Source organism: Lichenostomus cassidix, chromosome 4, assembly GCF_008360975.1.
Source record: "Lichenostomus cassidix isolate B80296 chromosome 4, HeHo_3.0, whole genome shotgun sequence".
Classification (NCBI taxonomy): Eukaryota; Metazoa; Chordata; class Aves; order Passeriformes; family Meliphagidae; genus Lichenostomus; species Lichenostomus cassidix.
Window position 1 is genome coordinate 21282901 of NC_139484.1, and position 12989 is coordinate 21295889.

Sequence of the window (12989 nt, forward strand, 5' to 3'; positions counted from 1 at the left end):
AACTTACAGCCCCAGGAGGTTTCTGTTAGAGGATCCCAATCCCCTGCAGCCTCAGGTCCCCCTTCCAAGACAGGTACTTTAACCACAGAGCTGGCTCGTCATGATGTCAACAAACTGCTCCCCACAAAAATGAGGAGGATTCCACAAAAAAAGTTTGTTTACAGGTTGTTATTGATGCAAAAGTAATGTACAAACTGCCTGTGTATTTATACAATTGCACTGGGACAGAAGGTTTTCAATATTTTCAGTAGAATCAAGAGATCTGCTAATTACTACACAGTGCAGCAACAAGTACCAAGATGTAATTTTGTATCTTAAAACTCAAAGCATGATGCTCAAGAGAAAAATGAAGCACACACTGTCATTTATTAAACTTTCAGAAGCCTGTAAAAGGGCTTTCCATTCTCAAGTCACTTGGCATTACAAAATCACCTGCTCTGCAGTACAGGCAATGCACATCTTTTGATCCTGAAGGTCATGTTAAGTCAGCCAAGCTCTGGTGGCTTTGAATGTCAAGCAGGGATTTTCCCTCAATCCCCACAGCTGTGGCACTCTGCTGGAGTGGTTCCCCTATGGAAAGGGGGGCCAAAGTCCCATGCCTGGCCTCTCCAATGCACGACACACTCCAATTGCAAAGCCACTTCCCGTGCTAACTTCAGATAAACCCCAAGGGCATAAACCCAGGCTCGTTCCTGCAGGCCTGCTGGAAACAGTTTGGCTCTGCAGTCACACGGGTCAAAATCCCCGCGTCTCTTTGTGAATTTGAGTATTTCCAAGCATTCCTACGTAACCACAGACCCAACTTACCTGTGCTCAGGAGCAGCAGCACTTTCATGATAGTGTACTCCTCAAAGCTGAGCTGCAGGCGGACGAACTGCAGGCTGATCTGGTGCATGCCCTGGCACAGCTCGAACATCGCCGACTGGCGCATCCGCTCCCTGCAAGGAGAGGGGAACAACAGCCACGGGATCAATGTGGGACTGACATACTGATCACAAGGAGCAAGGGGACAGCCCATGATCACCTGGGCATCACTCTGCTCCCACACATCTGTGGCAGATGGCTGAGCTCACTGCACTACCCGGCAGACGATGGAAAAGGAACAGCAGCAAACGGAATTCCAGTTTTAGATGCTGGCGGTGTTAATGAGGTGGCAAAACCGATTGAAAATGTATTTGAGTTGTCAGTGTTTGCTCAGCTCAGCCATGGCTGATGGAGATGTGTCTGCTAAAGGGGTCGAGGCTGGTGCACCAGGGGAATCTACACACACTGAATGCATGCTCTAGATGAGGCACTCCCCAGTCAGTTGACATCTCTTGTTCAAACACTGAAATATTCAAAAAGCATGTGTTTTTTCCCCAAAATAGTAATCTAAAATAATCTGGGATAGAGGAGTATATAAAACAAGGAATTCATTCATTTACACAGACTTCTGCCTGTTAAATCAGACAATAATTAGGATACATGACTTGTTTCCAGGTACTTTTTTTCCCCTTTAAATGTACTTGCCTAAATTTAACTTCAGACCTTCTCTCTCTCTTCTCTGCGGTAATTCTAGGCTAACCTATCCTGCCCAAGTTCCAGGCAGAATTAGTTAGAATTTTGCTAAATTTCTGAAGCTGCCATCCCAAACCACAACAGCTACAGCAAACAGTCATCAAGAACTGCCAACAACAGCAGAAACTGTGATATACATGTGTGCATATGCAGATATGTACACAAGGTCCCATAACTGTTCAGTGACCATTACTCTTCTTTTTTTTAGTTGCTCAAAACCAATTGTCTATATTTCTTCTAACATTTCTTTTCATAATTGGAGAATTGGAGGGAATTGGATGAAGTTCAGCTCATTATTTTAACCAAGCAACTGCTTTTTCAAATATACAAATTGGCTGGTGAAAGAGAAGAATCATACTGTGAGCAAACAAAGACTGACATAATCTTCCTGGTGTTTTATTTCACTACAGCCAGAGCAATTTTATTTTCCTCCTTAATACTAATAAAGTGGACTCCCCATTGTTAGATGGGCTCTGCACTTTTCCCCTGCTCCACCCTCTTCTTGAGACCAAGAACTTCCAGCTTCTTTTTTTTTCAAATTTAATTTAATAGTAGGAGCAATGCCATATGAATTTGTTTTTATTATGCATCATGGACCACTCCCAGGAGGCTCTGAGGGATACACACTGAAGTCACAAGGCAAATGATTAATAATGGACATTTGTATTTTAGAAACTACATGTTAAAGCATATCTCAGGCTGCCAGAGACAGCAGCACTCAAAGTAAGAGCAGTCTCTTACATCCATCATTACTTTTGCAGGACACTCAGGTTACTTTCTCCAGCCTCAGAATATAAAGCCACTGCCACCACCCCTGTCTGTGTTTGACCTCTACAGAGAGAAGTGGTGACATATTTTTCATCACACAGCAAATAAAATAAAACATTACAATGTTTTGTCTCTTATAAGGTTTCTTATGCCCTTTTTTTTTTTTTGGTGGCAAAACACTCTCTGTGTGAGCTAATATAAAAATATTCTGACTCAAAAGCATGATTTTTTATGTTGCATTGCACTTTTCATGACATCCAAATTTCTCTGCCTTTTGTTTTCCTTTGTACTTTTGCTTATAAATGATTGCCTAAATAGAAGAATTTCAGTTATTGCAGGTTCTTTTGGTTAGTTTTTTCTTTCTGTCTTTTAAATATTCATTCTGTTATCTACTTACAAGTATTGATCTCTAGCTCACCCTCAAGGAAAACCTGATGGCATTGTTTGAAGAGAGATAAAATTATACACAGAATGAGTTACTAAGTGGTTTGCTTAATATACAGCAACCTTGTAATTTCAAATCAGTTCCCCACCTGAAAAATCAATTAAGTTGATTTATTACTTATTTACAAAATATTACCAACTAAAAATTATGCTAATAATTTATGACTCTGTTCAATGAAAGAAGCGTTTTGTGGGAGTTTACAGTATTCAACTTTGTATTTGGTTTTCAACCCACACTGTGTAGAATAAGAGGGTACAGAGATTTTGAAAAATTCAGATGCTGACATCACAGATATCCCAACACTTTGAGAACAATAATAAAAGAATGCCAATATGTTAAAAAAGAAGAAGCAAGAGAAATTAAGGCATGTCAACATAACATGAATGAAGTTATTTTTTCTCCTTGCCAAACATACCAGCTAAGAATAATTACGATCAAGTTGCCACAAATGCCTTTACTATCACAACGAAAAATTAAAACAAACTGTAATGTTTAAAAAAAAAAGGAAAAGAAAAAAAAAAGAGGGATAAAAAAAAAAGAGGCAAATCACAACCAACTAAACCCAGCCCTACCTCTGATACAGCATCTGAACCTCTCAACACGGGAAAGACAGGATATGAAGATCTGGAATATGTATCTTTATGGGGGCATTTAAGAAGGTAAGTACATTTAAGTAACAAAAGGCGTGGAGCCAAAGCCCTGAATCCGCTATTTGGATACGCATTCACAAGTGGTGTCATTAGCTCAGTTTAGCTTAATCCTCCTTCATAATAATACGCTTTAAACTTTACACCTTAAGTTAATCCATCTTAAGTTCCCCGAGTGTCTCCTTACAGGCTTACTGTAATGCCCAGCTCACATTCTGTCTGACCTTTCCCGCAGCCCTGTGGACAGCAGGGCGTCCGGCCATTCCCACTGCCCTGAGCAACTCCCATCTGCTCCTGCACAGCCTCCCTGCTCACTGACTTGCTCATCACATCCCCATTGGAAATGAACTGCCACTGGATTTTCCTCCTTTGCTTTTGGAGGAGACACCTCCTTTTCCCACTTGTGCTGGGAAAGCCTGGCACAGCCACTGCCTCAGTGGGAAGAGAGGTTTTGCTCCTGCTGTTGGGTCTCTCAACATGAAGTGCAGCAGACAGAACTGATGACCCACAACACCAAGGGATGAGCCAACAAATATGTAGGATTTGACCAGTCACCCCGGGAGAGCAGGGATAGTTTGAGGAAACCATTTAAGACAAAATACCAAACCAGTCACGTATCTCCTAATACCCTTATGTGATCTCCACAGAAACCAAGCAGCCACACCAAAACCTGTGAAACTACAGGCATGCTGAACAGAAAAAGCTTGTTATGAATAAATAACTCATCATTTCTGAAGTCATCATAAAGCCTAGTATCACAAATCTCCTCGCTGAGGATGGAAACTGCAACTCAACTGACCGTAACCAAAAAAGGAACCCACGCAGCAAGAAATATTCACTGACAGGCGAAACTCAGCCCCAACCCAAACCTGATACCACGTTTTATTTACTTTCTCATGGGTACTATTCAAAGCTGCAGCACAAGGCATCTTCCTAAATTAGACAGGGAAGTGAAGGAAGGGAAAGCTGTGGTGGGTGTGTTGAGGTTTCATCAGGACTTAAGTGGCTTGCTGATAATCCCAAGGAAAAATGGACCATGGCATCCCCTTTCACAGCATCTCAGAGGAACAAAAATGTACCTGACTTAGCCCCTTGGCCTCTACAGCTCAGAAGAGACTTATGAAAAGACCAAAAAAGATTTGTAGCAAAACTCTGATGTCAAAGATAGCTTTTGTGTTTTCTGATTTCACACTTTTTACCACTGTAAGAACCATTTCCAATTTTATAACCAAGAGCTCTTCCCATGCTAGACTAAAACCCGTATCCATCTGAAGGTTGCCCACCAATTAAATTGATTTCAGGGACCTTCAGAAAACACTTTACACCGTAACAAAAGCAAAACAAACAACCAATCAAACAAATGCAGCCCAACAAGAAACCCTGCCAAAGGCCTGAAAGTCAAAACCTGTTTGGAAGCCTATAAAACAAGGCACGCTTTCTCTCATGCCAAAAGAAGTCAGTTTGAACTTGACAGAGAGAGGAGAAAAACATCACCAGACACCTTGAGGGCAAGGCAGAGATGCTCTGGATGAAGTGGGAAAAAGACCAGGACATGGAATTACAGAATCCCGTGTTCAGTAGCTCAAACCATCTAATCAGAACAGCCCTTGGCCTGAATTATCTTACCTGCCTTAGAAGGGCTTTCTCGACTTGAAAAAGTTTTGAGGTTCTTGGGGAAAGAAAAAAATAAACATATTATTGTCAAAGCAATTAACTGTCTCGTGACTGTTCTACTGCAATAGCTCCAACAGTGGTGACAGAACAACACCACCTAGAACAAAATGGAACCAGTTCTTCTGTGCACAGGGGTAGAGCCTGCACTGCTGTGTGTGGCAGCACCGGAAACACTGGGCATCCCTCTGCACCAGGAAACCTGTGTCCCATCCTGAAGCCATAAAAAATGCCATCAAAGTCACCTGCACTGGAGCAGCCTTGTTGAGTTAACATACTGATCAAAATCCAAGCCAAAACACAGGCATGATTCAGGCAAAATTCAATTATGACTTTTCATTCAGTACTTGTTTTTTATTCAGCATTTTCTAATCTCAGTTTACTCTGCAAGCCTCAGCAGAAAGAGACAAAACATACTCCCTTCAACACTTTGCCTTCAACTCTTAAAGAAAAGCTTGAGTGATCTCCTTGCAGGAAGGCAAAAATACCTTGCACCAGTGGCCAATTTGGGCACTGCCAAACCCAGGACAAAAAGGGGACTGGACTCAGGACCACCAGTGCTGAACACTGATAATCAGTCAAGGAAGATAATTTCACATTAAAACAGACCTACAGACATTAAGCTGGTTTTTGTGGCCTTTAGCCACCCAGGCAGTTGGCAATTTTTAAACTCAACTTGGCAATTTTAAACTTGCAGAAGTCAAGTCTGAAATTTAGTTTTCTCACAGGAAAATCCTCATGGTGACCCTAGTGAATACCATCCCATACAAGTGATACTAAGAAATTTAGAGCTGCTTTAAAAGTTTCAGCCAAGTGTCCTCCTGTTATATGCCTATCAACAACAGAATTGGCAACAGCCCATGGATAATGATTGCCAAAGGAGAGTTTCAGCTCTCAATCACTAACAGAGAACTTGTGATAAAATCCAATTTAATAATCACCCAGTTATGTAACCCTAAAATCCCAAGCACATCAATAGCAGAAAACCCCAAGTATATGCTGGTATTAACAGTTAATTATGCACTTAGCAGAATGCTGATACCAAATACTCTCTTTTGGTTTGCATTTGCATTTCAAAAGAGACAAATCACAGTTTAAATGAGAAAATACATAATTATGCCTTTACCAAAATGCTTTTTCAATAACACATTCAATAATAAGTGATGATAATGTACACATGAAGATAAATACCCCATTTCAAAGTTCATCAGAGAAAGGTATTGAGAGCAATGTGGTAAAGGTGCCCATTAGGTATTGTTTTATACATCCATTCTGCCAGGGCTCATTGTCACTTGCAGTGGTTCATCAACAAAATTACTGCTATATTCCACATGCAGCAGCAATTCTCCTTTTATGCCAACAATGCCTCAAAAATTAAGACTTTGCTCACGCTGTCACGCAAAGCCTGGCATTTTCTGGAAGTCAACTGAGGCACGTCTTCCTCTCCTGCCAGTTTAGAAAAACGACTTCCTGATTTTTCTTTCGATCACATTTAACTCTACAGGGGAAGTAGCAAAAGAAAGAACAGTGCATGTGAAAAGCATTTGGAGATGCCAGCAAACAGCTCATTGATGTGCAGGAAGATTAAAGCAGCACCACATTCAGACACTTGCAAGGAACAAACCCCTATTCTAAGACCTTGAGAGAAGTAAGAATAAACCCTCCCAAAATTCTTATGGATGTCCCAAAGTCATGCTGAGACAATACCAGGCGAGCATAATTATGGTCTATGCTAAATGTAAAGTCATCCGGCAAGTCTTCATACTAAAGTCATAAAAACTAACAGTCAGATCCTTTTGAACACATCATAAAGCTGGAAACCTGCCAGAACATCCACTGGGCCAATTGATGGATCAAGATGAAAAAGAAGCATTTGAGAAAGATCAGAAAAGTTAAGTAAGATCTTTGCATCAGTGCTCTCTGTAGAGGAGCCCAGTAAAGCTCTGCACCACTCTCCCTTTTCAGTAAGCAAGTGTGAGAAGTAGTTTCATATTCAAGTGTAAGTAGAAGAGGGTTTAGAAACAAAAAAAAAATATATAGTAAAATGAATAGTAATAAATCACCAAGACCAGATGGCATCATTCCACGAGCTGTAAAGCAACTTAAATACAGAACTGCTGAATTACTAACTGTGCTGTGCAGCTTATTGCTTAAATTGCCCTTATAAAAGTCGTGGAAGGCGACAAACGTGACTGATTTCTTAAAACGGGTCTGCGAGTGGGAAGGGAGCACTCCAGAGACCAGAGGCTAGTAAGCTTCCCTTCTACATCGAGCAAAACCATTGAAAGAGGAGCATGAATTGATAAATAAACATGCTGTAAGGGAAGAAAGTCAGCAGAACTTTGGCAGAGAGAGGTCACATCTCACGAATCTGTAAGGGCACTCTGATGACAGCACGAGGATGTTCTGCTGCATCCAGGCGATGTCTGCACGACGGAAATGCTTTGCACATGCCAGGTCTAGCTGCATCCCACAGCCATATGGGGTGAGACCTAAGCAAACACCAACCCTCTCCTCCTCCTCTCCCCTGCCCTGGTTTCCACACAAAGGAAAGTGGGGCATGCAGCTTGTGTATGGGCTCTAATAAATTCTGTCAGCCTGCCAGCGTGGGTAATTACTGGTCTAGGACCTGCACACTGCCTTGCATCAGGAGGTATGGGAGGATGCAATCATGGCAAGGCTGGATTTTAAAGCTATTAAAAAGATCTCCTGAAAGCTCTTAAAGAGAGCTTAGGGATAAGGAGGTCGTCTCTTCGTGGATTATTAGCAGCTTAAAAATAGGAGACCAAGGGTAATAACAAATGGACATCTCTCACAAGGAATAGAGGTTACCAGGGAAGTCTCACAGAGCTCCATGCTGGGGCCTGGGCTGAGAACTCTGGTCATACATCATGTTAGGAAAAATCAGACCCCTGGAGGTGACAGAGCTCACTGATGACTCCAGACAATGACATCAAGAGCTGCCTCTGAAAGACTGCTGAAAAATGCTGCAGGTCTGTGTGGCTGGCTGACAAAATGGAAGGTGAAAATGACTAATTGGACAATGCAGATAGCATAATCATCTCCCACCATACACACAAAATAACTGGATTAGCAAACATCACACAACAAAGAGTCCTAGGTATAACCTGGGACAGGTTTCTGGGCTTCTGCCTTTTGAAAATGCTTGCTCAGTGTTTGTCAAAAGAAGCAAAGATGTGAGAGAAGAGTCGAGAGCATGACAGAAATGGTAATTTTGCTACTGCATCTGCTGTGCTCTGAACGCAGTGTGTCAATCTATCTCCTCCCAAAATTAATACAATGCATGAAGGGAGGAGCTGAGGATGGCCAGGGATAGCAGACAACTGATATAAAAGGGGAGGTCAAATTGACTCACTGACTCTTCAGCTCACAGAAGAAACAACTTGATGTAGATCTAAGTGATAAATGGCATGCATGGGATGAGAAGGATTATATCCACTATTACTGCAAACACAGGAATGAAGTGGCACTCCATTAAATTATCAGCCACCTGCTTTAGAAACATCTCCAACAAACAAATATACATAATTAAATTGCAGAAGTGACTGCCACAGAACATTTTAGATATCAAGGTTATAAATGTATTCAAAGAAGTAACAGGCAAATTCACAGAGGAAGACACAGAAGAGTTGTTGAGCACATCTGTCTGAATACAATCTCACTTTCAGACAGTAGCTAAATCATTGCTAGAATGGGCAAATGAAGAAGCCCCTTGTCCCGATGTTAAGCTTTCTTTGCAACTGGTCAATTTGAAACGTGACAAACTCTGGTAGCGGGACAGTGTCAGACACTCCCACATTCTTATAGATCTCCTTAAAACTACCATATCTCCAGTCTTCCTTTATAGCTTCCCAGCTAGAACGAAAATAATTTAGAAATTTAAGAAGTCTTTAGAGACAGAGGCATTGAAAGGCAGAGCCTTTAGAAATTTATGTGAAGAAACCAAATCTATTGCTTTGCCCAACCAATGACCTGCTTACAATGAAATAAAGCCAAAAATAAAGGCTTGGAAAATCTAGATGAAGCATATGACATCTATTATGTACAGGTATGACAGCAATTTTCCAAAATTTCTTCCTCTGTCTGCACTGCTGTGGGGTGGATATGTAACAGAATCCCTTTATGTACTTCTCTGGATGGGAACTGAGTTACACTTTTTTATGAAAAAGTAAATAGTAGTAACAATGTATATACAAAATTTACTGATGAAGATATTAAATTCCCACTGCATTGACAGTTTGCATGAATGCAATATTCCTCACCAAAATAAGACATGCAAGCAAAAACCACGCAGGGAGGATCACCAAGGAGCACTTGCAGACCTTTTAACAAGACCAGGGATCGCACACACAATTTATCCGCAAAGAATGAACATTGACAACTCCTACCAACTCTTGTGGTGGCAATAATAATTAAAAATGAGGGATTTGGAGACTGCCAGATGACAGAGATTATGAAAATGTACCTAAATTTAGAAACTAGAGGATTAACAGATTTCAAGAGAAGATAAAAGGGTTAACAGCCATCATTTCTGCCAAATGTAAAAGCAAAGAAGTCATCATTTAAACAATAAGAGAAGTTACTTGTTGGCTTTATCACCATTCACAGATGATCTAACTAATCATCCCCCCCAAGCCCTGAGGTATATGAGGTAAAAAAAAAAAAAAAGGTGCTTTTAAACATTCAGCTTATTTTATTACGTTTATCTTCCTGCTGTTACCATAGAAATCAGAATACCAGGAAGACTTAGAGGCTTCAGCACTGAAAGGGCACAGAGAGGCTGCTGCATCCTTGCACTGCCTTACGCAACACCAAATCCTAATGGTCCCAGCTTCCACAAGCATATTATGAGAGGATTTAGGAGCGTAATGAAAATGTTATTTACCAATAAAACATACATAATTATTAAATGCAGATTTTTAATACAATCTTGGCTATTCAGCTGAGCTACGTCTTAATTCTTAATTTAATTTTACAGCTTTCCTCAATGTTACAAAATCCTCTGCCCATCCACATCCCCTGACAACACTAGCACAGAAACTTCCTAGAAATCCCCTTGTACTGAAGCTGTTTTTCCTGCCTCTCTCTACCTCCTTTGCTCTACGTCAACTTTCTCACTTGAAAAATGTATTTGCTATTGTTTGTCTTTTGCTAATATCAACCCCTGTCTCCTAAATTTTAGAACTTCCCACTTGGGCAATTATCAAAGGAATAGCACAAGAGATGCTAGCAATACACATTTTTGTTTTACTAGGAGCTAAATCTTGCACTTTAAAGGATGTGTTTATGCTAATTTGGAGTGAACTTTGCTAGTTTGTTAAAACTACATTACATACATAGTCGGTATTTTTTTTAAATATCTGGAGTAGATGATTGAATTGTATAATGAAAAAGACATGCATATTACACTATAAACTATAAAAGTGGCTGGCAGTGTCACTGTTGCCCAAAATGGCAATAATGAAAGGACAGCCACTTCTGCATTCAAAGTCCATAGCCTGAAGCTTCACCTTATCAGTCACACACACACCAACCAATACATCCATCAGTATATTCTGCTTTTAATGTTTTGTACATAATATTCAGGAAAGCACAGCCTTTACTGAAACCTTTTTACTGTAAGGACTGAGCTGCACACAATCTAATACAGTAATTTCAGAGATGGAAAAATTACCTAGCTGATCCAAATGCTTGAGAAAACTGGCCCCAGTTTTTAGACTCAGTTTTTCAAGTTCACTAATTTTGGGTACCTCATGCAATGCCTAGTGCTGGTTTTCATCAGGCAAACCCTCGAGTCCTTGGCTAGGGTAAAAAGCCAATGAAAGAGAAAAGTGTAATGGCCAGGAAATTCAAACCTGCACATTGCTGCACCTATAATTTTTTCTGTATTCTGCAGATGACACACTGAGAAAAATCAAAGGAGCAAGAAAACACACAGCACATTAGTCATGCAGTGCATTTGCAAAACACTGTTGCAATATTGATGCTGTACTTCAACGTTCTAAAGCGTATCCACACAGTGTGTCTCAGCATCACTGAACTCTCTCAGTATCCCACATCACTGCTATTTTACACCCAGGTAAGGCTGGAACAGTAAATAAGATAATTTGGATAAATTTGCTAAAAATAGGAATGGATTTTGAAATATGGAGTCTTTTCAGAAATCCCTGAGGATTCCAAAATCGACAAAGAGACCATGTAAAAGCTAAAAGCAAAGAATAAATCAAGATCTGTGGGGGAATTCCAGGGTTGGGCCATCCCTCTAGGGTTTTTATGACAGCAAAAGCAATATATAGAGGAGCAGGGCTTGGGTTTTAATATTCATCGTCAATGCCATCAGCTGGATTTTTGCCTTATGGAGAAATAAGAAGCCACCACATGTCTTCCTTAGGGTAAGGAATGGCTAAGCAGTACAGCCTGCCATGAGGGATGCAGTGTCTGTCTTCCAGCTGGGAGGAGGAGATGTGCTGGGAGCCATGGCCCCAAAGGCAGCCCATGTCCCACCGCTCCCACTGGTTTCCCACGTTGTGTGAGTGAGGATCCCTGCCATTCTGTGCCTTGGCTCCTGCTGGGTTTCTGTTGGCAGTGCTGCACTTGTAAATGCTTTTTATTCCTTCCTGAGCCTCTGAAAGGTTGCCAGCCAATGCCCTGGCTTAATGTATGGGTGGAAGCAGATACCTGGGATGTTGTCACCAGTAGCCGGCGGGACAGCAGCTGCCTGAGCCCGTTAAAACCTGAGCAAGAAGGAGCATCCCTTGGCCTTCCTCTGGAATTTGGGCCTCTGACTTCTGCACTGCAAAGACATAAACTCCCACTCTTGAAAGGCCAGGCTCATCAGATTTCTTGTAGACATGAAATGTCTCACTGCCTCTTTTCAAAAACGTTAGGGACTTTTCCCTCAAAAGGGCACAAGCAGGGAAAGTAATTTTAGCCATTAGCTCCATGATTAATTCATCCAGTAAGGGAAAGACCAATGGAAGCTGCAACTAACTTCCCTGCCTTTCAGAACCACATCTTAAAAATCATGTTTAAGGCTGCTCCCTGTAGTAAAGAGCTCATTTTGCATAGCTGCAGCCAGAATCCTTGAAAATAAGCTGGCGTTCCAAACCGTGGGGTTTTGTACATCCCTTGCTTTGTTCTTGCACCCATTCCAGCCAGCACTGCTTGGCTTCCTGCTTTCAATTGTGTATGATTTTATCCATTTAATGCTCTGGACTTAAATTATCCATGCATGTGCCTGGCTCAGGTTGAATTAGATTACAAAATTTCAGTTCAAGTCTTTGGTTAAACCTTAAAGAGAAATTTTCTCCCTCCCTTGAGTTATATAAACAATAGACTTTTTTTTTTTTCTTGCAGGATTTCTGTTACTTTTGCAGTAGGAACCTGAAAAGTCTCAGAGCTTAGGGTTTGAATTAGGGACAGTCTTTTGCCATGTCTTAAGAAAATCTTCCCCATTGATATGTCTATTCTCCCAAATCCCTAGATCCATTCAAGGTAAGGCTTCCTCAATGACAACAAATGAAGAAAAACTCCAACAGTCTTTCACTACATAATACTTACATCTCATCCAACCTGATCAAAGGAGTCACATGGGAAAAATATTATGGGATAGCATAACTTAAGGGTTTTGTTACGGATACAGTCTTCAAAGCATGTAACCCAAAGGGCTTAAACTATGATTTCACAGACCACCTTAATTTTGGACTTTTGCTGCTTCTTGAATCTGAGTTTGCACAGCCTCAAGAACATTAGTACAACACCTTTTGAGGGTTATCACCTATGCAGCAGTCATTCTTTAAAAGTGTTTATCCTCAATAGGAATGATGTGGTGTCATGTATATGACAGTCTTTTAAAGATTTACTATGTATTGAAACCAAAG

General features: G+C 40.9%; 1 protein-coding gene across 5 annotated transcripts in view; it reads right to left on the reverse strand.

Moving 5' to 3' along the window:
• NR3C2 (nuclear receptor subfamily 3 group C member 2) overlaps positions 1-12989 on the reverse strand; it is a 189919-nt gene that overhangs the window by 14685 nt on the left and 162245 nt on the right. For all 5 annotated transcript variants that reach the window (XM_085058213.1, XM_085058215.1, XM_085058214.1 and 2 more), the window contains one exon: positions 808-938. In XM_085058213.1, coding sequence (XP_084914339.1) covers positions 808-938 — 131 coding nt within the window. The remainder of the gene's footprint in view (positions 1-807; positions 939-12989) is intronic.